General features: G+C 41.5%; 1 protein-coding gene across 12 annotated transcripts in view; it reads right to left on the bottom strand.

The window, feature by feature from the left end:
- Nucleotides 1-27,566, bottom strand: part of CLASP1 (cytoplasmic linker associated protein 1) — a 277,780-nt gene that overhangs the window by 85,341 nt on the left and 164,873 nt on the right. For 3 of the 12 annotated variants that reach the window (XM_047869153.1, XM_047869146.1, XM_047869150.1), the window contains exons 16-23: nucleotides 22,129-22,206; nucleotides 20,019-20,186; nucleotides 19,369-19,418; nucleotides 18,458-18,628; nucleotides 16,636-16,683; nucleotides 16,122-16,145; nucleotides 3,625-3,729; nucleotides 1,318-1,344 (exon numbers count right to left, since the gene is read on the bottom strand). In XM_047869153.1, coding sequence (XP_047725109.1) covers nucleotides 1,318-1,344; nucleotides 3,625-3,729; nucleotides 16,122-16,145; nucleotides 16,636-16,683; nucleotides 18,458-18,628; nucleotides 19,369-19,418; nucleotides 20,019-20,186; nucleotides 22,129-22,206 — 671 coding nt within the window. The remainder of the gene's footprint in view (nucleotides 1-1,317; nucleotides 1,345-3,624; nucleotides 3,730-16,121; nucleotides 16,146-16,635; nucleotides 16,684-18,457; nucleotides 18,629-19,368; nucleotides 19,419-20,018; nucleotides 20,187-22,128; nucleotides 22,207-27,566) is intronic. The other 9 variants (XM_047869158.1, XM_047869149.1, XM_047869154.1 and 6 more) reach the window with 4 other exon arrangements.

Below are 27,566 nucleotides of genomic sequence, written 5' to 3' on the forward strand. Positions count from 1 at the left end.
AAAAATGAAACAAAACAAAACTGAAAAATGGATGTAAAGCAGGGAATACAACTATAATATTACAATTTCAGAAGTCAGCTTACACATTAATTTGGATCAAATACTAAGAATTTCATATAAAAATGGCTTTCTTGTGGGTAGTAGTACTGATTTTTTTTTTTTTTTTAAATACAGGAGCATAAAAGAGCTTCAAATAACATAAGAGAAAGTATCCACAAAGAAGAATTACTGGCGGAGTTCTACGAAAATGACAGCAAGATTTCTGATTCAAAACAGTGGACTAAGTATAAACAGCTCCCCATTCCACAGCAAATTTCTACAAACAATCACAAAGGTGTTTACGGTCTTGCTTTTTTATTCTGTAAGAGTTGATATGCTGAAAATTTTAAGTATCATTGCGAGAATTACAATAGAAACTTCCTAAACATTAAGAAAACAGACCCAAGAACACCCCACTAACTTAATAAATGGAAGAAAAGAGGGCATGAAGAAGAGGCAACTAAAAAAAAATAATAAATAAAAATCACAAATAAAATGGTAAGAATAAACTCAAGCATGTCAGTAATCATAATAAATGTGGCTGGACTAAATTAATCTCTTAAAATAAGAGCGATTCTTGGATTGGTTTAAAAAATAAAATGAAATTCAACTACATACTGTTAGTAAGAAAGAAACAACATACCTAATACAAAACAACAAAACAGAATAAGACAGCATTAAAAAAGGACAAAGGATATTTCATATTGGTAAAGATGTAATTGTCATAAACCCTTATGTTCCAAATAACATAGCTTTGAAATATAAAACATAAAACTGATAAAAATATAGGGAGAAATTAAGAAGACCATGATTATTAATGTACCTCTAAGAAAGATACTAACTACTGAACCTAGTAACTAATAAAAACCTTTAAAGGAACACAACCTGGAAATTAAACACACACACACTCCATCACTCAAATGAATCACTAAGGTGACGAATCATAAAATTAGGACTTTATAATGACTTAGCTACAATTTAAAGTGAAATTCATTATAAAAATCACCAGTACACATCACCACGAAGAACCTGTCTTAGTACTTAATAATCTTGCCCATAAACTTTGAGCACACAAATGAATTATTAAACTGTGTAAAAAGAGAAAAATCCATTTTAAACACTAGAATTTGAACGTAACAGAAAAAAAATGCAGAAAGATTAAGCTCATAATAGGGAGAGAAATTAACATTGTGCAAGGAACATGGGGTGAGGGAAAACACTAAAAAAAAAAAAAAAAAAAAAAAAAAAAAAAAAAAAGCAAGAAGAGAAACGGCTTACCACCAGCAGGATTAGCAGATCTGGATCCTTGATTATGAGAGCAGACCAAAGGACAGGCAAAAAGTGGATTAAAAGACAATAGCACAATACAGAAGGTCAGCATGCAACACAACACAAATGTCTTTGTTCACAAACACATTAACAAATTAGCTATTTCTTCTAGGTCTCTTTCCTTTTTGTCCACTTTTGTACTTGTGTTGATTTTACTCATATCATACTCTATTGGCACTGACTTCAGGTCTGTCCATGTAACATTTAGGAACCTACATGTGTCAGGTGCAGGAGATGCAGAGAAGACAAGTGTCTTGCCCTCCAGAAGCACATCTATACTCTCTAGTTCTGAGCAACCGAGAGAAGTGACCGCATCTTACTCGTTTATGTGTTACTGCCGCCTTAAGTGGTGCTGCTTACTACCTAGGAAGTGCTCAGTAAACTTCAATGAATTCAAAGAAACTGCTATTAACTAGTTTCACCTGAATGTCCTATGCCAAATCCTCAAATATTAAAACATTAATTTTCACATATTTAAGTCCTCAAATATTTAAAATATGCTTGTTAACTCTTAAGGGCCCTAAATCTAATGTTAACGAAATCTACTTAGTACTCTACTGGCACTATGAATGCTAAGTATACCTACATTTGTAAAACATATAAATATGCTCGTATTTACTTCCTATTAAAATAACTGTTTAAAAAAATACTTAATTTATATGACTAAGCTTGAGGTCCAGCCTTGATCATTTGCTGGTGTTGTCTCCCTTCCTAGGAGGGGAATTCGGTGAGTAAAATGAAACTGAAGACTTTTAAAGTGGAGCCCCAAGACAGAGTGCAGTATTTCTATAAGACTGAGGAACGGAAGCTCTAATCATCGAGACTATAGAAAATTCCTCTGCAAGAACGTCATCTTCACCACCTGCTAAGCAGAGGAGCCAGGCTAGGGGCAGGAATCCCTGCAGAGGCCAATGGCAATAAATAGCAGACACCGAGAACTGTAAAGTACTATCCAACCTCACTCCAAGAAAGGAAATAACACTTCACAGCTAAAGAACATTTTTTATTAAATTCAATCTTAACATACTATCTCAATATGGAGTCTTGAGTATCTTTTGTCAAGAAAAATTTCTCTGCAAGAAGACCTGACTCATGACCAGAGTATCAGATCCATCTGTGACTCCAGGCATCGCTAGGGTTCAAGAGAATAACCAGAGCCTGGATATTGTTCCCAAGGTAGAAGCTGCTGGGCCACAGCTGTACAATCCGTGTCGTGTTGTACGTTGTGATACGCTAGACGCGTGGGCTTCTGCTTCAGACAATCCTGGCAGGAATGTATGACTGGCATTCTACTTTTCTTTTCAGAAAGGAGATACGCTTGTTTAACACGAGGCCTGGAGTTACCAGAGGGACATGGGAGTATTCACAAGGAGCTGAGAAAGGCATTCTAAATACTAAGGAGAACCTCAGGTTTGGCCACAGATGGAATATTCTTGACACAAACCAGACAGCTCCTCGGGCCATGAAGGAAGCAGACACACATCTACTAGAGAGTGCTGTGCTGAGGGCCTGTGTGCAGCTCCCAGGGAAGGAGAGCCTTTCTCGGCCACACTCATCCTGTCCAGGAGAACTCGGACCCCCAGCACTACTCTACACGCGCACAGAGAGAGTGGGAGACTCAAAAGCCAAGTGTGGCTGGGGAGTGAGACACCAGGGTGGTTCCTAAGGGCGATCTGAATACATTCCTTCCATCTACGGCTGCTTTCGTGGCTGATGCTAGCAAGCCAAGTGACTCGACACGTACAGACACGCAGTAACAGAAGCAAGGGTGGCTGGGCAAAGCGGGGCCTACGCTGGCAGGAAGAGAGGAGCAGGCTGCAAATGTTAGAACAGAGGGTTAAAGGGGACAACTGTTAATGGATTTACTTATTACCACTCGAAAGAGAACTCCACGTTAAAATAATCCCCAGGTACTGCTCTTAAATTATATCAGAGGGAGTCCTTATCGACAGTAAAATGGGTCATGGCCCAGATTTATCTCAATTTGAGATGCTTGAGGAAAGGCAGAGAAACCACATTTTAATCATTAATGCTTAATAATACAAAATTTAAATCACCTGGCAAGGAGACAAAAGTACACTTGAATACTCCATTTTGTGAGCTGACTCAACGAACATCAAGACTACTCACGGTATCTTACAGCCACACAGATGTGGTTTTCTCCTGAAGTACTGAAAATATTATAAATCTTTCAACTGTAGAGTGAGCTAATTGAACAAAACTGACACAACAGAGAGTATAAAATATACTTCTTACGCTGGGACTGTGAAACCACTTTGGCGCGACTGCGGCCTCGGTTATCAGGTGTGGTGGCGACACTGGTGGCACTCCCGGAGCTCTGCCGTCTCGTGCGGATCCGACCTGGAGGATGTGCAGCAAAAACGGGGTTTCCATAATGTTTTCAATCAGTGTGACCTACTCAAGAACGCAACCCACACCACGAACAAGAGGCACCGACGGGGCCACCTACAGGGGGCGCGGGTCTTCCTCACAAGCAGTCCTCACCCATTGCCCTGTGTGCACGCCCGTGTATTTGACCGGCACCCAGAAGTTCTACAGATATGTTAGTTACTCCTGAGAGTAAGTCATGAACCCGGAAGGTGCTTCTGTTTTTGTTATTCTAGCATATTATATTTTCAGATGAGGAGATGACAGCTATTTGAGGACTTTTTCCCCCAATTTTTTACACATGACATTTTCTAGTTTATCATCTACAAACCTGTCAAATTTTCAAAAGCAGAAAATATGAGCAGTCATCTTAAGAAAAATACTACAGAAAAAAGAATAAATGTACCCCCCCCCAAAAAAAAAAACCCTTAAAACTCAGCAAGCAACAAAAGCTACAGTACCCTGGAGAATAAATAGGTTTTGACAGGTAGCAATAAACTTCTATTTTAAAGCATGTATGCCAACAAGTTTCTAGGCTGCAAAAGATGAAGAAGGCAGAATCAATATTAGGAGTACCTAGAGAAACAACCACCTAAAAATAACGCAATGTCATAGGCAGTTATGAAAAAAATTTGCTATTGTAAGTAAAGCAATCTGTTAACTCCCACTATTAAATCATGAAACCATAAAAACAAAAAAGAATTGAGAAATGCAAAATCATTGATGATTAGAGATTAAACTTTTTGAAATTCGGGGTTTCTTTGATTTCAGAGGAGGCAGAAAATGTCTCTCCGGCCGTAATTCAATTAGAACAGCAGTCTGACTATTAAAATATGGAGAACAGAGGGTTGCTGGAGGGACTGTGGGAGAGGGTATGGGCTACATGGGTAAGGGGCATTAAGGAAACTACTCCTGAAATCATCGTTGCACTATATGCTTGTATGTAAATTAAAAAAAATAAAATAAAATAAACATAAATTAAAAAAAAGAACAGCAGTCTGATACGGAAAACACAAACCATGGAACTCACGTTGGCATCTTACATTGTTCAAAACCACTTCTACCTCAACATCGGAGAAAGCTTGCAGAACAGTAATCCAGAAAAATAAACCCTAAGGCTTGAACAAGGTTCAAGAAGGGAGGGGAGGAGCAATAAAAGTACTACATTAAGAAAAAAAAAATTGAAACTAGAAGGAATCCATGGCTTTTAACGGCAGTTTAAGTAAAAACACACAAATTCTAGAAACTGTACTAACAGCTATTATATGGTATTATATTAAGAGCTGTATGTACGTGAACTCGGAATCCTCATAAGAACATATAATTATTCCCATTTTACAGATGAGGAAACCGAGAAATGGGGATTAATTAATTTGTCTAAGGTCACACCACTAGTTTAGCTACCTGTGCCTGCCTGGCCAACTGGCTGGCCAACCTGAGTGAGGAAGTAACCACACTGAATCAAGGTGGTCACCAAGGCAAAGTCAACATGAAAACCAACCGAATCTCACTTCCTATTTCAAATTTACTACAAAATATTTAGGTCACAAAAAACATATTTTAAGTGAACATCCATACCCATTCAGCTTAAAACATATAAATCTCTGCTGGTGTCCCTGTACCCCCTACCTTCTTCCAACATTTGGTAACCTGATCCTAAACCTAGCATTCATCATCCTCTAGCATTTCTTTAAACTTTTAATACATTTAGTTGCATAACCAAGCAACAGATGGCATCATTTTATACATTAAGATGCTTTTAATTATATCATAAGGTATGTATGTTTCTAAAACTTACTGTTTCGCTTAACATTTTATTTGTGAGGTCACTTATGGAATTGATTCTTCTGTAGGAGGTACAAGAAAGATCCACTTTATTTTTTCCATATTACTAACCAGTGTCCAAATGAACTTTCTTACCCCCTTTCTCACTGACCTACAAAGCTGTCTTTGTCATTTACCAAGTACTTAAAATACATGTGTGGACTTGTTTCTCAATTCTCTAGTCTGTCCCGTTGATGTGTGTGTCTACACCAGTAAACATCACAATGTTAGTATTAGCTTTAAAAAAAAAAATCTTAGCTTTAAAAAAAAAAAGAAAATCAACCCACTTTTTCCTAAGGCCCTTTGCTCTCTTCCAAGTGCTTATAAAGATACAGGTTAAAATGGCCTCTGTTGAAATCTTAACTGGCATTATGTGGAATGCAAGGTTAATTTGGGGAGGAAAGGAGACAGCTTTATGATATTGATATTTCTATGTTTTTTTTTCCTTTACTTATTTCACTTTAAAGTCTTACTCAATTTTTACAGACTTATTCAAAGGTGCCTTATTTTGATGACACATAAATATGTTATTAAATTATATTTTCTAACTTCTTGACAAATATGAATTAATCTTTGTATTTTGATCTTAATTCTGGGAACCCTGCTAAACTTGTGTTAATTCTACTAACTTGTACATAGGTCATTTGGGGTTATCTAAATAGAACACCATCTACAAATAAGACTTCAGTTTTTTTCCCTTAAAACTCTACCCCTTCATTTCTCTGCCTTTATCTTGCTGTCTTAGGACATGTAGTCCACGCCCACATGGGTAGGATTTGTTCCTTTAAGCCACATTAAAAAAAAAAAATCTGGAATTTCACAAAAAGTATGGTATTTCAACATGCTAAGAAAACTCCTTTCTATTCCTAATTGCTAAGAATTTGCCAAAATGTTTGTAATTTTTTTTTTTTTGATGCTTTCCATGCATCTTCTGAGATAAAAGGATTCTCCTAATGTGCTGAGCTCCATCAGGAAGTTTCTAAGCTCTGAAACCTGAGCTAAACCCCCACACTCACGATGTACACACTCATACAAGATGTCTTGACTGTACCTTCTCTGGTTTATTACTAAAGGCTGCATTAAATGAGTGAAAAAGTATTCCCACTTTTTCTTCTCAGAATTTATGGAAGACTGTGATTCTCCAATGCCTCATACAATTTGCATTTCTTTATCCTGTCAAGTGAATGTTTAATTCCTATTTCATTAACTTGTACTCTTGTCTTTATTATTTCCTTCCTACTCTCCTTTGGGTTTATTCTGTTCTTTTTCTAACAAATTGGAAAGAAACTCCTAAATCACTCTCTTCGAATATAACCTTAAGGCTATGAATATTCCTCCAAGTGCTGCTTTTGCTTCATTCCGTAAGGACTGATATAGTTCAACATAATATGTTGCTTTAAAAAAACACATTACTAGATCTTATTTGCTAATGCTTTCTTTGCTTTGGAAAAATAAGTTGGATCCATATTTCACATTCACTCTTTACACTAAGAAAAACAGCAAATGAACCTAAGACTAAAATGTAAAACATGAAACCATAAAAGTTCTAAAAGAAAACATGGGAGAAATCCTTTGTAATTTGCAGTGGAAAAGTCCATTCTAGCTATGAAAGCCATTAGAATCAAAGATAGGTAAATCTTACTACTTATTTTGTAAAACCTCAACATGACAAGAAGAAAATGATGAGCAAGTTAAATTGGGAAAAATTATTTGCAATTCATATTACAAAGGGTTAATTTCTTTAACATATAAAAAGTTGTAAGAAGTCCACCAACCAGTAGTGTGCTGGTAAATGTGTAACAATTGGCTGTGGGAGAGGATTCCTCACTGATTTGTGTTTTCCAATTTCCCTGGTGTCAATATTCCCAGGCCAAGTTCAGGCTACTGACATGAAATCAACCAGATTACAAAATGCCTGAAAATTTAACAATTAGCTGTCATGAACTAGTTCAAGACAGCTCCAGCACACCACTGGCACAACCCAATATAGAATGGACAAAGTCTAGGAACAGACAGTTAACAGGCAATAGAAATGGCTCTTAAGTGTGTGAAATATTGTTCAGGCTCACTCGTAAGAAAACAAAATTAAAATGACACTGAGAATGCCATTTATCACCTATCAGACTGGCAAAAATCTATAAGAATATGCTAATATTCTGGTGTGTAAAAATAGAGGCCCTCTCCTTCATTGAGGAGTGGAAATTAACGTGGCCCCTACAGAAAACTACTTGGCAATATCTGTCACAATTACAAATGCATGTGCTTCCTAATCCAGTAATTCCACTTTTGGCAAATAATCCTATCAAATATGCTTGCAAACATGCAAAAGGATGTATATAAAAGTTTATTCACGGCAATGTTACTTGTAATAGCAGAAGTCTGGAGGTAACTCCAATGTCGGTCAATAGGGAACTGGCTGGTTAAGGTAATAGCAGAATGCAGTACAGTGGTAATCAAGAATGATGAGGTCCTCTCTAATATGGAAAGTCCTCTCTAATATGAAGATACATAAGTGAAAATGCAGTATAGTAAATATGCTACCTTTCTTGTTTTAAAAGGAGAAAATACGATTTTTGTATTGCTTCTATATGCAAAGAAACTCAACAAAAGTGAAACTACAAGTTGTAAGACTAGGGTTGAAGGGAAAGACGTGATAACTAGGCAAATGAAAGGATGGGAGGGAGACTTTTAACTGTTTACCTCTTCCTATTTTCTGAGTTTTGAACCACATAAATGTATTACCTATTAGAAATTTATATTTTTACATATCGCTTGCTCCAAAGGAGAATTTGCAAATGTTTTCTTTATATATTTGTAGGCTATTTTTATTAGGCCCATAAAAACAGGATAATTACATGTTTGCCACTTACTCATTTTTTATTACATAGCAATCCACCTTTGTAAAGGTTTTGCTTTATTTTCTGTTCGTTATTAATAGATCTTCAACAGCTTTCTTTTACGTATTTCTTATTCTTTGTCTTTTACTCTATCTGCAGCCTTGTATTTTAGATTTGTCCCTTTAATTGTCACATAGCTGGATCTTTAAAAACAATCAAGTTGGGACGCCTGGGTGGCTCAGTCAGTTAAGCATCTGACTTCAGCTCATGTCATGATCTTGTGGTCCCGTGAGTTCGAGCCCCGCATCGGGCTCTGTGCTGACAGCTCAGAGCCTGGAGCCTGCTTCGGATTCTGTGTCTCCCTCTCTGTCTGCCCCTCCCCTGATCATGCTCTGTCTCTCTAAAAATAAATAAACATTAAAAAAATTTTTTTTCAAGTGAATAAAATTTAAAAAATCCAGCCTGGGGTGCCTGGGTGGCTCAGTCAGTTAAGCGGCTGACTTTGGTTCAGGTCATGATCTCACAGTTTGTGCGTTTGAGCCCTGCATCAGGCTCTCTGCTGTCAGTGCTGAGCCCACTTCAGATCCTGTCCCCGTTTCTCTCTGCCCCTCCCCTGTCTGCACACACACTCTCTCTCAAAAACAAACATTTAAAACAACAACAACAACAACAACAACAACAACAACGAAGTCTAACAAACCTTCTATTTTAACTGGAAAGTTTAGCTGATCTGAGCTTATTTTTACTATTTTATATGCATGGTTACTTGTTTTGATTTTTCATTTTCCTTTAAGTCTGTTGTTTCCTTCTTTTGCCTTAATTAAAAAAAAATTTTTTTATGTTTGTTTAGTTCTGAGAGAGACAGAGTATGAGCTGGGGGAGGGACAGAGAGAGAGGGAGACACAGAATCTGAAACAGGCTCAGCTCAGAGCCTCACACAGGGCTCAAACTCACAAGCTGTGAGATCACAACCTAAGCTGAAGTCAGACGCTCAACCGACTGAGCCACCCAGGCTCCCCATCTTTTGTCTTAATTTTTTAAGGATATGATTTACTACCTCCTAAGATAATGGTCTCATAGATTAAAATAACATTACTAAAAACACAACTTCAATTAAATCGTACTTTTGGGGAGATGGGAGTTTTAAAAGCCGTCCCTTTTCAAATTAAACTTTTTACTTTGAGGCAATTGTAGCCTCACATGCAGCTATAAAATGGAATACAAAAAGAGCCCGTGTGCTCTTGGCCCAGTTTCCCGCCACGGTAGCATCTTGCAAAACTGCGGGGGACAATCAGAAGCAGGACGTGGACGGTGGCATGCTCCATCCATCTCATCCAGATGTTCCCAGCTTTATTTGTATGTAAACCCTGGCTTTCTTTTGTGGGTAGTCTCTTGGTCCCTCTGGCTGCTTCTATTACCTTCTTCCTCAAGCTGTGGTGTCACCATCTGCCTTGCTTGGGATTTGCTGGGTTATCTGAGTCTGTGGTTTAGTGTCTTTCACCGATTCTGGAGAACTCTCAGCTACCACCCTCTTCAGATGCCTCTGGCCCGTTCTCTGTTAAATGTCTTTACTGTCTTCCACGTGACTTGATGTCTCTGTCACATTTCACAACTCTCCCCTTCTGCGCTGTGCTCTGGACAGCACTTCCTGTCCTAAGTTCAGGAGTTCTCCCTTCATCTACATGGATTCTGCTGCTCAACTTATCCACTGAGTTGTTGGTTTTAACAGTTTACTATATTTTCATTTTCAGAAGATCCAACTGTTCTTCAAAACCTACTTGGTCATTCTTTATAGTCCACAGCTCCTTTTGCTTGTCTTTCCAAATTTTTTTTTAACTTCGTGAAATGAAAGGATTCCTTTTCTTGGAACCTTATAGGAATTCTTTAAGATCCAGATTGAAGTTCAAATCTTCCAAAGAGGATTAATGTTTGCTCCTGCTAGTGTCCTGTGGACACAAGCAATCCACAGCCACTTTAATACCATTTATCTATTTGGGTTTTTCGGATCCCAAAGACCACAGTGTAAATTCTGATCAAAAAACTGTGTGAAGGTGTAATTTACGGTTGCAAATTATCAGGGAAGATTACTTTCCCCCTGTAGCCAGTATAAAGATTGAGTTAACTTCCTGGACACCAGTGATGATCAGGTCTTGGGTCTGTCCTTCACCTCCTGTCCTCCCATGTCCTGCATACCCATTGCAGTAAATGCCCCAAATCTCTGACATTCAGTCAAAGACCTCAAGGTACAAGCCAGCTTGGACCCTCACCTGCTAGGGTTTCTGTTTCTGCTTAGGTCTGGGGATTCACTGTTTTTATTCCGTATCAGTGATGTGTCCTCAACAAGGAGGATCGTTCAGACTACTCAATTCTACATAATGCTAAAAAAAAAATTTCTTATTTCTCTTAAACATTTAATTATTTCATATTACATAAAAGGTCCTTAAGTCTTGAAGGACTGAATATGTTTGTATTCTTGGGGTGCCTGTGTGGCTCAGTCAGTTGAGTGCCTGGCTTCGGCTCAGGTCAGTCTGTGGGTTCGAGCCCCGCATCGGGCTCTGTGCTGACAGCTCAGAGCCTGGAGCCTGCTTTGGATTCTGTGTCTCCCTCTCTCTCTGCCCCTCTCCCTTTCGTACTCTGTTTCCCTCTCTCTCAAAAATATATAAACATTAAGAAAAAAAAAATTTTTTTATGGGTAAGGGGCACTAAGGAATCTATTCCTGAAATCATTGTTGCACTATATACTAACTAATTTGGATGTAAATTAAAAAAAATAAAAAATTAAAAAAAAATTTGTTTTAAGTATGTTTGTATTCTTTTTCTCTGCTGCTTCTCACTCATTATAGATGCACTTATAGCTTAAGAGCTCACACTTGGCAGGTTTTAATCTGTGGGAACCCCAAGGAACCAGATTTGAGGGTCTTCCTCTGTAGAAGTTCACCGTTCCTGTCAGGCGCCCTTGAGGGCTAGAAACGCAGACCACTTTACTTCATCAGACACCACAGATAATAAAAACTGAAGGTACAGCTTGCAGGAGAAAGAGCTCAGTTACAAATTGGGGGGCTGGTTTTTTTCCCCTACCTAAAGCAGAGTCAAGAGCTCCATGTCAACCTGAAGATAAAGAGGTTTTGCTCCTAGCCCACCTTGTCATGGATTTATAGCACCTTGACAATGCTGCCTCAACACCAACCTTACCTGTCACCTGGGGGAACACAGCGGCTTGATTCCATCTGCCCCAGGGACTCACATGAGTCACTAAGACCTCAGGGCACCCTTAAAATCAATTTCAGGGAATTAAAAAGGCCTTTTTTGTGTTGTATTCAGATACAGATTTCTTTTGTAAAGAGAAGGCTGTTGGTTCGTTTGGTTCACTGTATTAATTGATGATCTTATAAAGAGATGATACAAAATACCCTTTGGTCTTTAAGAAAAACAAAGTCTATTCAATAAATGCAACGAAGAGTAAAACTATACTTCACTTCTACATGATGACCTGTTATTGACATTCATGTTCATTCATACTGTGTTATGACAGAGACAGAGAGTGAATCGACATGGAAGAAAAATAATGTTAAGATAGACAGAAATAAGAGATAGAGGCACCCAGGTGCCTCAGTCAGTCCATCATCCGGCTCTTGATTTCAGCTCAGGTCATGAACCCAGGGTTGTGGGATCAAGCCCTGTGTTGGGCTCTGTGCTGAGCATGAAGCCTGGTTGAGATTCCTTCTCTCTCTCTCTCTCTCTCTCTCTCTCTCTCTCTCTCTCTCCTCTGTGTGTGTGTGTGTGTGTGTGTGTGCCCCTCTCCCCCTCCTGCACTCTAAAATAAAATAATAAGAATAATAATTTTAAAATAAAATGAAAAAGAAGAGTTTAATAGAGAACTGTCCAACAGAAAAAAAGTTCTGGAGCTGGACAACAAACAAACTCACCCACCCCAAGAAAAGCAGACCTAGAAGAAAACAAAGAATTGGAGGAGGACAGCCTTTGACTTTCATGGAATATGTGAAACAGAACAGCCATACCGAGTGGCTTTTTAATAAAGCTGCTGGAGAATTCCTTTCCATCACACTTCCATTCTTCCAGAAGAGCCCTCAAAATGGGCAACAAAACCTGTGCACCCGGTTTAACTTGCAGGCATGGTTTTCCTACATTTAGTCCAAGGCAATTAAACAATCATGATGGGGGGGGGGGGTCTGTGTGGCTTAGTCAGTTGGGACTCTGACTCCTGATTTCAGCTCAAGTCGTGATTTCACGGATTGTGAGACGGAGCCCCGTGTCCGTGTGCACTCTGAGCACAGAGCCTGCTTGGGATTCTCTCTCTCCCTCTCTCTCTCACCCTGCTTGCATGCGTGCACTTCACACATGCTCTTCCTCAAAGTAAACAAAAATTAAAAAAAAAAAAAATCACCTATCAGATAGTCTCATGTCACTAAGGTTTCTGTCCCCCTTATGATAGTTGCAAAATTTCAGGCAATTCTCAATTTAGAGGTTATCCAGATTGAAAGGTCTTCTAGGTAAATCTCCATCATCACACAGGGGCATTCTGGCATATGTATCCATTTTACAACTCACAGCTTCCAGGCATAATTAAACCGACCTCAACTTATTCATAAGTGGTATTTTTGATGAAATCAAAATTTGGGAAGTTGACCACTTCTAAATTCTCTTACCTACAAGCGCTTCTCCCAAAGGAACAACTCTCCTCATATTTTTTACCGATAAAACTAAAAGAATCTTAGCACTCTTTTACTCCAATAGACAAACACATATTTTTTTCATTGTGTAAAAAAGCCAATCACTTGGAAGTCAGAGTTCTTGGAATAAATATATAAGCGATACCAAATGTTTGATTTCCCAATGAAACTGAACTAAAATTTAAAGTCCCTTTCCTAAAGAGCAAACAAGGCTACATCACTTTTATTCTATAATCTTAAAATCACCGGTAGTTAATCATAGCCTTTGACTTAATAACACAGGATCATCTATCCTCTGAAACGATCAATAAGTCATCAGCTCCCACTCATTGGAGCCATTGGAGCCTGATAACTTTTCATTTAAAGGTATGTGTTCTGGGAAAAAAATATGAACAAGGCATTTCCTAAGTACAATAGCTAAAACAAAAAGGCCCCCCCAAACCCAAAAACAAACAACCACAAAAAAACAGTAGTAGATGGGAATGTACTCATTTACCACAAGCGTAGCATCTCATCACAGACTCATCCCATGAGTGCCAAAACCAATGACATGAATGCTTCTTTCTAAAATCCCCCAGATTATTCAAACGTGACGAGGAAACAAACTTTTGTCCAGAAGATGAGGTTCTGTGGGCTCTTCCCCAAAAATGTTTTCTGACTAGTTATAAACGTGAGAAAGGCTACTTGATGTGTATGATTAAAAAAAAAAAACTCCCAAGTAGATGTATTTTTCTCCATTCCCACACTAACAAAGTTGCCGGAATTCAAATGCATTATCTGAATTTTGAATTTAGAGCATCCGACTATTGATTCCAAGTCATAGCTTTGTCTCCTAATGATGAAAGCACTTGTCCCTTCTTGCTCTGGCAGCTAGACAGGAAAATAATTTCATAGGCTTATTAACAAATCTTAAAAAGGACCGCAATGATTCTAAAAGTTCAGATAGGAAACTCAGGCCCAGCGTGATATTTACTGCTGCCTTTTTCTAATATCTGTATGCAGCTCTTTTGAGAACCACCACTAGGCCTCACTGCTCAAACAGCCAGGGCGTCTATAGCGCTGGAGTCTGCGGCCCACCAGCACTGTGTCCTTTCCGTCTCACGGGCACTCCAAGCCCGAGGCACTGATGTCCGGCTCTCAACAGCCTGCACAGCCCTGGGACACAGAGAAAAAGGCTCACCGGCTCCCCTCACTAAGCTTGTCTTCCGTCAGATTCTGAACCGTCTACAACGAAGGGCCCCATCTCATTCTCCCACTTCTACTGGAAGGGGAACCAGAAGGAGACTCCTCGTTCTTGGTCTCCTGCACAATAACGGAGTAGGTAATCTTCTGACCTTGCTCTGCACTGGTAAAAAGAAAACTGATAAAAAGAAATAAAAGTGAAAAATTCCTAGCGCTGGGGAGAACAGCAGGCTGATTTCAAGTCTTATCACACAGGCATATAAAATTAGAGCATCTGGAAAAAAAATACAACCCCCTTGGAACATCTTCACTTTCCACTTCATCTACATTACAGAATTCCACCCTCCGCCTCTCTTCCACCTAGGCCGAGGAAATACGTACGATCATGTTGCTGGGAAGGAGAAATGTAAGATCACTCGTTACAGGCTAAAAAATGCAGTCACCGCCAGCCCTCTGTCGTCTGCTCTCACAAAGGAGGTCCTCACTGTGACAAAGGCTTCTTGTCCACTTTCACCTGGGAAACTTTTCACCTCACACACTTGTCCAACCCAAAGAACCACCACTGACTGGGGCTTACTGAAAATTCAGATTCTGTTGCCCTTTCCAAACTTGATCTGAATTTTCAGGGGGAAGGACCCAGGACTCTGTTTCTTTAGTACGTTGCAGGTAATTTTTATGAGGTAAGTTTGAAGAACACTGACCTTGGGACTATGCCCATCTTTAAAAAAATTCCATTCTGAGTTTTTCCTTTATGAGTCCCTGAAGAAGTAGTGTATTGATTAAAAGTGCTCTGAGCTGCACACATAAGGATAAAAGCCAGCCCACTGCAGGCTAGCCTTTTGGAGCTGCTATAAATACGGTATGACAGGAAACTAGCAACTGCTAAGTGTTAAATCTCAGGCTGAGGGTTGGTGGGTCTAAGCCACTATCTTAAGCACGTGAGGTTCCTCTAAATTTCAATGATTTGAGGCATTATCCTGCTCTCCGGGTAGAGGCTGCACAAAGGGACGGTGTAGCCTAGCATGTGCTAATCCAAGAGCTAGGCAGGCCAAAATGGTTATGTCTTAAAGTCAAAAGACAATGCAAAATCAGGAGAAAACTTCCGAAGAATGGCATAAAAAGAAACCAAAGGGGATCTGGATGTGTGTGTTTCGTTCACCATGCCAGAGCCCGTGTGGAGCGCAGAACGTGACACATTTAATACATGGAAGGCATTTAATACACGGTTGATGAGGGGAAGACTGAGGGTCAACGAATGAACGGGTATGTGTCAGTGATACAAATAAAAATGACATCACGTGACTCAGTAGCATCTATAGGAAAGAGAAAAGTTATTTTTTAAAAATTTCGATCAATTACCTGGTAGAAAACCTTTACCGGCCTTTTGACCTAAGTAAATGACACTGAATTTATTTTCAAAACAGGAGAGGCCCACAGAAGCACAAAGGTAAAGAGAGGAAGAAAGAGAAGGGAACGAAAGCTGCGAAGGGGGTGCTTCGGGAATACCAAGATCTGAGAGCAGTAGCCCCCGGGCACGGCAGCACCCAGCACCCGGACAAGGCTCATCCCCGGGGCAGGCCGGGCGCCGGAAACCACGGACAGCACACGAGTGACAGATTCACCAGAACCACGACAGGACAAGGAGGGCGAGGAGAACTCAGGTAGGGGGAAGGCAGAGAGGCAGGGAGACAGAATGAAGAAGAGCGGAGGGAGCGTGCAATGCGTCATGCAGGGACCTCGGTGGGGGCGAGTGGGCACCAGGCAACACTCAGTGAGCACATAGGACGGGTGAAGGCGAGACACACCCCAGTCACAGAAACAAACCGCTTACCCTCCGCTTTAGTGGAAGTACCGTCTTTAAGCAAATTAAAAAACAAGGGAGGGGATAACAGGGAACAGTTAGTAACATTAAAAAAAAAAAAAAATTAAAAAGCAGAATGTTATTAGCTACTAAAAAAGCAGAAGTACAATTTAAAATAAAATCAAAAAAGAAACAAGTTCAACAGCAAAGCAGATTCTGAAGCAAGTACGTGTGCCTCCGATTAAAATCGGCTTAGTAGAATGTTGCTTTTGCTTTTGGAAAACAAGCTAAAAAATGTCAACCCAGGGTAGCGCCTCAGTTGACACACTGTTGGGCTTTTGTTTTAGCCAACCCTCATCCTCTCAGAATTTCTTTTTCTTAGAACCAAGTACCAGTAGAATAAGGGGGGGGGGGGGGACCAAAAGCTAAAGTACTGAAGAGTCCCCCAAAGAACAGAGGCAGAGAGGAAGCTGAGAGAAGCTAGCTCTAGCAATGACGCCTACCCAACTACACGGTGAGCGGCAGAAGCTGTACAGCAGGGTACCTGAGTCATGGCCTATGGACTCCATATCTTCCCTCATGTGTCTGGACTCTAGAAGTTCGGAAAAGGATCGTCAGCTTTAATGCTACACTTCCGCACGGATATCATGTGCCGACCTAAGTAGTCATCGTTAACAATTTCTCAGTAGGATTATGCTCAACTTCCCAGGTTTTTTGTTGTGTTGTGGTTTTGGACACGAAGCAAGTGGAGGCAGGGTTCTCGGAAATGCTGAGAGAGTGGGAATATTCCGGTCCTGTTACCTGAAGAGCTAATGCTGGGCTGAAAATGTATCCTCAGTTGCTTGTAAAAGGTCCATTTGTATCGTCAGACCGAAAGACCTGGGTGCTTTTGCTAGCACTGAGGGAAGTCTACATGGTCCATATTAAAATATCCAAGGTATGCACAGAAAAAACAAAGACTACAGAGTCCTCTAAAAGACAGTTTTTACTCAAGTTCTCAAGCAGCGAAACAAACACTAACTACAGATACTCAAAGTGGATCAAATGTATTGAAACACGGGTACATATTTAAAAACGGAACTCAAATGAACAGAGCTACCCCACCCTGGGAGAGAGCTGTTCTGACGTCCCCCTTACTGGATGACTACGTACCAACCTAATGTCATAAACACTCCAATGTAATGTTACAGTAGTGAAGCGATGGGAAGGGAGAGCACTTACTGGGCTTCTTTCCAATCAAAAGTACCCGTGTTTGAGGGGTTTGCCGAGAGAAAACAAGACCGACCTTACAAACATTCCAGAACACACTCCTTTCACGTTCTCACGTGCTTAGCACAATCCGTTTTTTTCACCTTACGGGGTAATCGCTTACAAAGGACTTTTATTAAATTATTTAATTTATCCCTCTCGTGTGTCTGAGCTGGGTGACAATCTCCACAACTAATTAGGTAGAGAAACCAGAGGCAGAGACTGCATGGCCTGTTCAAGGTCAGCAAGCTAATAAACGGCAGCCCAGTAATCTCCCCTTGGCGCTCTAGCCTGTGACTCCGTGCTCGGAACACCTTGAGAACGTCAGTTTTGGAACAGACTTTGGAATCGGTTTGTGAACCAATTCAGTCTCAATGTTTCATGAAATTTTAATTGTACGCGTTCAGTCTCCACCAGAGTCCCCAGGTTCTGGCTTGAATGACTTTGCTCTAACAAAAATAAGATGAAGTCAACTATCAGCCCTACACACAGGTGTTCATTTGCTGAAAAAACTGAGAAACTGACCTACCATTCTGCCAGATATAAATTTTTTTAATAATGTTTCAAAAAGTCCTTTGGGCTATTGTTAAGAGTAGGTATAGTCTCCTCCTGGCACTCTTCTGAGGAATATGGTTATGCTGGCCAGTAAGTCCACCACATTTCTCTAGAGATGCCCCTTGCTCTCGCCCCCAATCCTGCACCTCGGCCACTCCGGTCAGATCCCCGAACTGGGAAATACCGAATCACAGTGACTGTCTTCAGCGAATCCCTCAGGAAAGCGTTCTGGCTCTGCCCCACCCACGTCATGAGGCAATGTGGGAGGTGACAAGGCGCTGGCTGGGCTGCCACGAAGGGGAAAGTGAAGCTGAGGGGTGGCTCTGTGTGACGCACCACGTGAGCACCTAGGTACTTACTCGTCCAGAGAAAGGGAACACTCAACAAAGGGTGGCTGGTAACCAGCAGGAAATGCACAGAGCTACTTATACTTAAAAATCAGGCCTGCAACAGTGAGAATTTCCTCAATGATGGTGTTTTGTAATTTGCTAAGCAAATCTGAGCAGGGCTAAGTGTCATCTCAAACAGCAAAACCGGGGAAAAGGCAGTGGGGGTCTGGTTACCTAAGGAGGCGTAGGACCCCGGAGGCAAGGCCGCTGCAGAGCTGAAAGGCGTAGCACCCGAGGCCGATGAGACCTTGGACTTGGCACTGGCTGCTGCGTTCACGTCAATATCGCTTCGAGACCGCTGGAGGGACCCGGTCGTTGACACGGATTTGGTGCTGACCGTAGAAGCTTGAGTGGGGAAGGAGTAAACATCAATAAGGACCACACGAGAACTGTAAACATACATCGTCACAACTTGTTTGGCTTTTCCTATCAAATTTTAAGGAAGGCTGGAGTGCGTGCACACTGACCACAGTTTCTCCTGGTCACCGAAGACAGAATTCAGCCACCGCTGAAGAACCACAAGCACACACACCCATTACACTTATTTTCTTGTGATCAACTATAAACCCCAAAGAAATGGACCCTATCTCTGGGTAATGTGAGAAGTGAGACCATGAAGAAGCGCCCACACGTGGACAGTTCCCGCACGCTGTGGCCTAGGTGTGCACTCTCAGACACCCTCCCGCTGCCGGGGAACATTCCACTCTCCCACCTCGAACAGCCGCTATCCCACTGCTGTTGCTCAAAGCTTCACCCATTGTCCCTAGTCTCCTATCAAGTGACCAGAGCAAAGCAGCAGCACTATTTGGGGAGGGATCCACATGCTGGAGGGAGGTGGGAGAGGAAAGGTCACAGGGCTCCACTTCCACCTGCCCAAGGCATCCTCAGCGTGGGTTCCTCACAGCCCTCAGCCCCTGGGACAGCGGGGCTCTACTCAGTCCAGCAGGAGCGCCGCGAGAGTGCCCTCTGCAAACCTGAGGGGCACCTGCAAGCAGGTCACCGGCTTCCAGCAACCAAGCAGCCTCTGGGAGCCTCACAGAAACAGGCCTCCCCGAGACCACCTTCTCCACGGCCGTCAGTCTTACCTCTAGAGGTGGTGCTCCCGGTAGGACTTCTTTTGGCAGAGAGTGGCCGACTGAAAAGTATACACGCATTTATTATTATCCAATGAGCACTCCATCTGTGTTCACACAAGTACAGTCTACAACAGGAGACTAGGAGGATGAAGGAATCATTGCAGACTTTTCAGGATTTCTCAGGTAACTGGGACCACAATCTTATCAATCCCCAATTTTGAACAAAGCTTTAGCATTATAGACTGGACTATCTTCCAGACATACAGAGAGAAGTCGTGGCTAGAGACAGAAGTTAGAAACACAGCGCGAGGACGGTAATACATTCACTCCCAAGTGCCAAACGCCCTCCCTTTCCAGACTTGTCTCCAAATTAACATTCACATTCTCTTGGAAGACCCTTTCAAGAATTCACTTATTCGACTCCAAAACCGTATTCTGGGACTGCCATATAAATTTCACTAAACACGGCTATGGCAGAGACCGAGGCGCCCTACTCCTTACCGGTCCCCCGGTATCTTACGTAGCAGAACCTGTCTGAAGTAAGGGGAGATTAGCACAGGCACGTATATGTAAAAACACAGCTGGCATTTGTGTTCTCATGCAGCAAACCTTTAAACCTAAAAGCTCACACTAACGAGAAGCACGGCTGAAGTGCTTACTTTAGACTCTCTTGAGAGCTTGAGGACGAGCGGTCGGACTGCGGCAGAGACACGATGCTGTCCGAGTTCTTCAGGTGGGACTGCAGGGCTTTCTGGTAGGAGGACTCCAAGGTGTGGTACAAATGCTCTGCTTCTCTGCTGAAGTGACTGTGGAAACCCCAGTAGCACCTAGGGAAGACACGCAGCGGGCCGCACAGTCAGGATCACGTGGGGCTTCGCCCAGCTCTGCAGCCCACCACGTGACACGGTCAAGGACTAGAATCCTCGGGTCGCTGCTACCAGGAGCGACACAGGACCAGGAAGGGAGAGTGAACAAAGGGGGCCGGGTATGGATCCTGCCTGCACAACTTACTGGCTCTTCTGACACTGGACAAGTTACCTGACTTCTCTGAATGGAGTCTCATTTACAAAATGCAAACTAAAGGGCTGAACCTTAGAGAAGATGGAGCTTAAACACCCAGAACTAGACCCAGAAGATGGAGGGCACTCATCAGTGGCAGCTTTTCCACACGCCGCTCGACACTCATTGACTGGAGGTGTTTACAGTTGCCTTAGATGATGTACAACAGAGAGGCGCAGAGATGCCCGCAGCTACTTGAAATCTGTATTGCAGTGTGACTAAAGAACCAGAAAAAACCAGGGAGGGAATATACATGCCAGGATAAAAGCCGCTGAAGCGGGTGACTAACAAATCCATTCCTAATAGTTGTGAGCAACTATTAACGAGGGCCCTTATTTTGGCAAGAACTACCCAAGCTGAGATTATGGTAAGCGCTTCAGTAATTCCAGGAGGTCCTCCAAAGACCTCAGAAACCAGGAGAATGGAACGTGACTGAGGGAGCAGTCACGGAGCAACACAGACTTGAGGAGGATGTACGAGTGCAGCTAAATAGAACAGTAACGTTCTAGGTGAGGAATAACAGACTGCCTGTGTCAAGGAGAAGAGCCGGGCACTGTGAAGGCACAGAGAAAACTCCACGGGTGCAAAATTCACAGCACTCACCTACACACTGCCCGAGACAGAGGAAGTCTCAGCATCTGACCCGTGGGTCACAAGGACACGATTCTGCCCAGGGGAGCACAGAATGCACGGCCACAGCCACAGGACGGGAGCGTTACCAGCCCTAATGGCAAAACTGCCTCGATCGTGGGATGGTGAGTGTGCGTCCCCACTGCGTCCCATCACCCGCCTGCCCCTCACCATGCTCACACTTCCAGAGCAGCCACCTGACACCTGCAAAGATGCCCTCTCAGGTGAAGGGTCCCAGGGCCCATAATTTTTCAAGGGCAATCAAAAGGTCCCTGGGGATTATGACCTGGCTTTTAACAGAGCCTAATGAGTAAGTCTGAGCATGCAAACAAGTGCTTTGCAGATTCATGTAATAATTTCTCATAAATTTAAAAAGGAGCATTTTATTGTGTGCCTCAGTCCTGTTTATACTCAAATAATATCACTCAGTCTCTTAGGTCTGGGCACCGAGCAACCTTCTAAGCACAAAAATAGAGAGATACTGTGAAAAGGCTTTTGGGGTCATATTTAACAGTCATGAATAACAAAACATTATTCATGTAACTTAACAAATGTTTAAGTTTTTATTTATTTATTTTGAGAGGCAGAGCACTAGCAGAGGAGAGACAGAAAGAGAAGAAGGGAGAGGATCCTAAGTAGGCTCCGGGATGTCAGTGCAGAGTCTGACGTGGGGCTCGATCTCACAAACTGTGAGATTATGACCTGAGCCAAAATTAAGAGTCAGACTCTTAAACAACTGAGCAACCCAGGCGCCCCATTTAACGAATTTTTAATAAGGCAATCTAGGGGCTCCTGGGTGGCTCAGCCGGTTAAGCATCTGACTTTGGTTCAGGTCATGATCCCAAAGTTCACGGGTTGGAGCCCCACGTCAGGCTCAGTGCCGACAGCTCAGAGCCTGGAGCCTGCTTCGGATTCTGTGTCTCCCTCTCTCTCTGCACCACACCACCCCTCAGCTTGTGCTGTGTCTGTCTCTCTCTCAAAAATACATAAAAATTTTTTTAAAAATAAGGCAATCTAAACAACACATCTGAAACATAAAAATAGTGAATTAAAAACAAATGGTATACAACAAACACTTACTTTCTGGCTTCTATCCTTGCTTCGGAATCGGCATCGTGTATTCCCTTCTTTATTGTTTCGGCTAATACTGATATGTGTCTAGAAATTTAGGAGAGAAAGCAGTGATTGTCATTAACATGTGGTTTTATGCAGATGAAATCAGGTGTGAAAATTACAAAATGGCATCGTGGCTTTGTGCCCAGTTAGCCAACTATCACGCAGAGTAGAAAATCCAAGCACTCCCTTCTCGGCAGCTCTAACCTCTACCTCTGTCCCGGTCCCCCCACCTCCACCCTCCACCCTCCACCGGCTGCCCCTATCTACCTACCCTGTGGGCGAGTTTGTTAAACAATGGCTGACTTTTTTCACGCCATACTTATTTAGCTCCATCTTTTATGAACCCAACCAGTAAGACTCTACTTTCCCACAGTCAGAACTAGTTTCTACGGAAATCATGAGGTAATAATAACCTTAATATGAGGAGGCTACCCACATCACATTTCTATAAACACAATGTATTCTTCAAGTTCCACTGTGTAAAATGAAATAATTTTATAAAATCCTGCAACAATGTTATAAATAGGTATTTTCTTTAGTTACATTCTGCCCTAGCAGAGAAGAAATTAGTAAAGTATCTCTTTGAATGTCTAACAGCTTTTTAAGAAAAGAAAAAAAGGCTGGAATGAATTAGTCTCCTAGAACAAAGAGTAGTTACCAATCTGCCTCATGCCTCATTCATTCATTCAGTATTTGGCGAGTGTCTGCTAAGTGGTGGGTACTAAGCAAGGAGGGGAATGAACAAAAAACACACAAGACCAGATCTGAGTTCTTCACACGTGACTGTTCTACTCACAGGTCCTCACATCAGATCTCTCATTCTGATTTCTACCTCTCAATTCTAGAACTATCACTGCCTATCAAGAGATTAAAGAACAAGAAAGTACTGAAAAAACGTGTGACTATCCTCTAGATTCAAGAACTTTGCAGATGAAATTTTACCTCTGGGAGGGATGGCTTTGTTTCCTCTCTGACCCCTGCAGTACAGAATGGGACTCCCGTAAGTACTCGCTTCATTAAAATTCCACTAGTAAAATGATTAGTATGCTGTAAGCTTCTTGACAAACTAAGTAACATGAAAACATGGGTGGCAAAACATCATCATCTATTCTCTCCAAATGTAATGCAGAAAGAGTAACAGGCACCTGAAATTCAAAGGAACTAAAAATGGGAAAGAATGAATCTTAAAATTAAGAGACCTGCTTCTTAAGAATTCTGCCATAATCCTACCTTTTATCTTCATGATGTGAAACTTACCACACATCAACCTGAATAAAGAGAAAACTGCTAAGTGTCTGATACAGGGGGATCAAAAAGAAAACCTTCAGATGAGTGGAACTCCTTTAAGGACCTAAGAGTTACACCTGGCCTACAAAGAGCAGCTTGGAACATTTACTTGGTTGGAACGGACACGAATGTCAGGCAGCTGGCTGAGAGCCAATAAGGAGTTAATTGTGGCTGACTTCTCAGGAAGATGGCAGAGTAGAGGACTCCAAGATCACCTCCTCCCACAGATGTAACTAGGTAACACCCACATCTGTGGAAATAACCCAGAAAACCACCTGTAGATTGGCAGACAGACTCTCCACAGCTACGTGTAGAGAGGAGGCCACCCTGAAGAGGGCAGGAAGGGCACAGATGTGGTAGGAACTAAACGAGCTCACCGGCTTTCCCCAAAAGGGAGAGACACTCAAGACACGCGCAAGGGAGAGGACCAAACCCTGACACCAAGCACCCCAGGCACAAGAACCCACATGAAAACCAGAGGAGCACAATTTCTTGAGTTCTTACAATCATGGCGCTTACCACCTGAAACTTTAAACATCAGCAGGAGGTAAACAGGAAACTGAGGCACCACCCTTAAAGAGTACAGCAGCCCCTCAGAGATACAGCACAGAAGCAACACTTTGAAAAATGCCTGGGGTATACAAGAGGGACGTTTCTTTACTAATCTCTAAGCATGTGCTGGGGGGCAGGAATCCTTAGGCACAAAGGAGCTAGTGGGTCCCCTGCCTAGACACACCAACACTTGGGAGAACCAGCTCAGCGCCAACACGTTCCACCCAGCTTGCTCACAGCATGTCTGCCTTCTCCTGTGGACACACCCTGTCCAGCCAAGCCTTTGGTTCCAGGTCTCTCTCCACAGCAAACCTATGCAAAACTTGTACCATAAGTCAGGCAGGAGGAAAGCAGCCCCGACAGGGATCAGCACCTCTGCAACGTGACTCCTGTCCTGGGGAAGGAGGGGAAGAAGGAAGATAAGCACACACCCAGCCAGACTGCGGCCCCAGCAGTGGGCTGGAGTCAGCTGGTCTAATGAACCCGCTAATGAAAGCTTCTCATGGGAGAACACAAGGAAAGTGCCTGGCAGCTCGGTACCACCACCTCTCTGGCAGATGCCCAGTCCGACGTGACTCAAGCCCAGGTGGCTCTGGACCGGCCCATTAACAACACAGCAATCAAATGCTGCCCACAATAAGCAGAGAGCCAATGCAGACGACTGGACTGAAAGGAAAAGCGGCTCAGCCCCAAGAGCAGGCACACACAACACACATGGAGACACCCTTGAAGTGCCAGGTTCTGGTGAACTGGGGACACGGCACTGCAGGGCACTACGGGACCTCTTCCTCATAAGGCCACTACCTTCAAAAGCAGAAGATGCAGCTGACTTCCCTAACACAAAGAAACAGACACAGAGTTAGACAAAATGAGGAGAGAAAGGACTATGTCCCCAGTGTAAGAATAAGACAAAATCACAGCAAGAGACGTAAGCACAATGGAGGTAAGTAATCTGCCTAATAGAGAATTTAAAGTAATGGTCATAAAGATACTCACTGGACTTGAGAAAAGAGTGGAGGAAGTCAGTGAGACCATTAACAAAGAGAGAGAAAACATTAAAAAGAACCCATCAGAGATGAAGAGCTCAAAAAACTGAATTAAAAAATACACCACAGGGAATAAATAGTAGAATAGATGGAGCAGAAGAATGAATCAGCAACTGGGGACAGAATAATGGGAAGCAATCAAGCTGAAAAGGAGACAGGAAAAAAAAATGAAAAGACTTAGGGCACCATCAAGCATAGTAACATTTGCATTATAGGGAATCCCAGAGGAGAAAAGAGAGAAAAGGGGTTAGAAAATTTATTTGAAGAAATAATAGCTGAAAATTGCCCAAATCTGGGGAAGAAAACAGAAATCTAGATACAGGAGGTATCAAGAGCCCCCAATAAAACAACACAAGGAGGTTCACATCAAGACACAGTAATTAAAAAGTCAAAAAGAAGTGATAAAGAGTGTATTTTAGAAGTAGCAAGATAAAAGAAAACAGTTACATACAAGGGAGACTCCTTAAGGCTATCTGTTGATTTTTCAGCAGAAACTTGGCAAGCCAAAAGGGAGTGGCATGATATATTCAAAGTGCTGACAGAAAAAATTCTTCAGCCAAGAATACTCTCTCTCTTCTTTTCTCTTCTTAATGATAGCCTTGCTGCATAAAGAGTTTCCCAGACAAACAAAAGTTAAAGAAATTCATAACCCCTAAACCAGTGAACTCTTTGAATGGAAAGGAAAGACCATAAGCAGGAGTAAGAAAAGTAGGAAGCACAAAAGCAGTAAAATTAATTGCATCTATAAAAATCCATCAAGCGATTCACAAAATTAAAGGATAGAATGTATACCACCACATACCTAAAGCGTGGAGAGAGAGGAGTAGAGACTTAAAAACTTAAGCAATCAGCAACTCTAGACTGCTATATGCATAAAATGTTATCTACAAACCTAATGGTAACCACCAATCAAAAACTAGTAATATGTACACAAACAATAGAGATAAAGGAAGCCAAGTATATTACTAAAGAAAATCAGCAAACTGTGAGAAGAGAGCAACAAAAAAAAGGAACAGAGAATCAGTACATAAACAACACTAAAATAAGTAACAAAATGGCAATAAATACATACCTACCAATAATTACTTTGAATGCAAATGGACTAACCGCTCTAATCAAAAGACACAGGATGACAGAACAGATAAAAAAGCAAGACCCATCTATACGCTGCCTACAAGAGACCCATTTCAGATCTAAAGACACATATACACAGAAAAGTGAAGGGATGGAAAAGTATCTATCCCGTAAATGGAAGTGAAAAGAAAGCTGGAATAGCAATATTTATAATGGACAAAATAGATTTTAAAACAGCATATATCACAAAGGGATCAATCCAACAAAATATATAACAATTACAAATATTTATGCACCAAACATGGGTATCAACAAAACACCCAATACATAAAGCAGGACATAAGAAACATAAGGGAAGTAATCAATAGTAATACAATTGTAAAGGACTTTAACAACCCATTTATATCAATGGATAGACCATCCAAACAGAAAATCAACAAGGAAACAGTGGCTTTAAATGGCTCATTGGATCAGATGGATCTAACATATATATTCAGAACATTCCATCCTAAAACAGAAGAATACACATTCTCTTCAAGTGCACACAGAACATTTTCCAGAGTATATCACACATTAGGCCACAAAACAAGTCTTGACAAGTTGTAAAAGATCCAAGTTATACAATGCATCTTTTCCAAACTGGTTTCTATGAAACCAGAAATCAACCACAAGAAGACCCAGGAAAGAGCACAAATACATGGAAGTTAAAGAATATGCTCCTAAACAATGAATGGGTCAACCAAGAAATCAAAGAGGAAATAAAAAAATACATGGAGACAAGTTAAAATGAAAACACCACAGTTCAAAATCTTTAGGATGCAGTAAAAGCTATTCTAAGAGGGAAGTTTATACCAATGCTGGTCTACCTCAAGAAGCAAGAAAAATCTAAAATAATCAACCTAACCTTACACCTAAAGGAGCTAGAAAAGCAAACAAAATCCAAAACTAGTTGAAGGATGGAAATAATAAAGATTAGAGCAGAAACAAACAAAATAAAAACTAAAAAAACAACAGAACAGATCACTGAAACCAGGAGCTAGTACTCTGAAAAGATCAACAAAACTGATCAACCTTTAGCTTGCCTCATCAAAAGAAAAAGAGGACCCAAATAAACAAAACCAGAAACAAAAGAAGAAAAATAATAACTGACACCACAGAAATACAAAAGATTATGAGATTATGAAAAATTATATGCCAACAAATTGGGCAACCTAGAAAAAACAGATATATCCCTAGAAATATATAACTCCCCAAAACTAAAGAAGAAATAGAAAATTTGAATATACTGATTATCAGCAATGAAACTGAGTCAGTAAGCCAAAAACTCCCAACAAATCAAAGTCCAGAAACCACATAGCTTCATAGGTGGATTCTACAAAACATTTAGAGTTAATACCCATTCTTCTCAAACTATTCTAAAAAACAGAAGAGGAAGGAAAGCTT

This window comes from Prionailurus viverrinus, chromosome C1 (assembly GCF_022837055.1).
Source record: "Prionailurus viverrinus isolate Anna chromosome C1, UM_Priviv_1.0, whole genome shotgun sequence".
NCBI classification, from domain to species: Eukaryota; Metazoa; Chordata; class Mammalia; order Carnivora; family Felidae; genus Prionailurus; species Prionailurus viverrinus.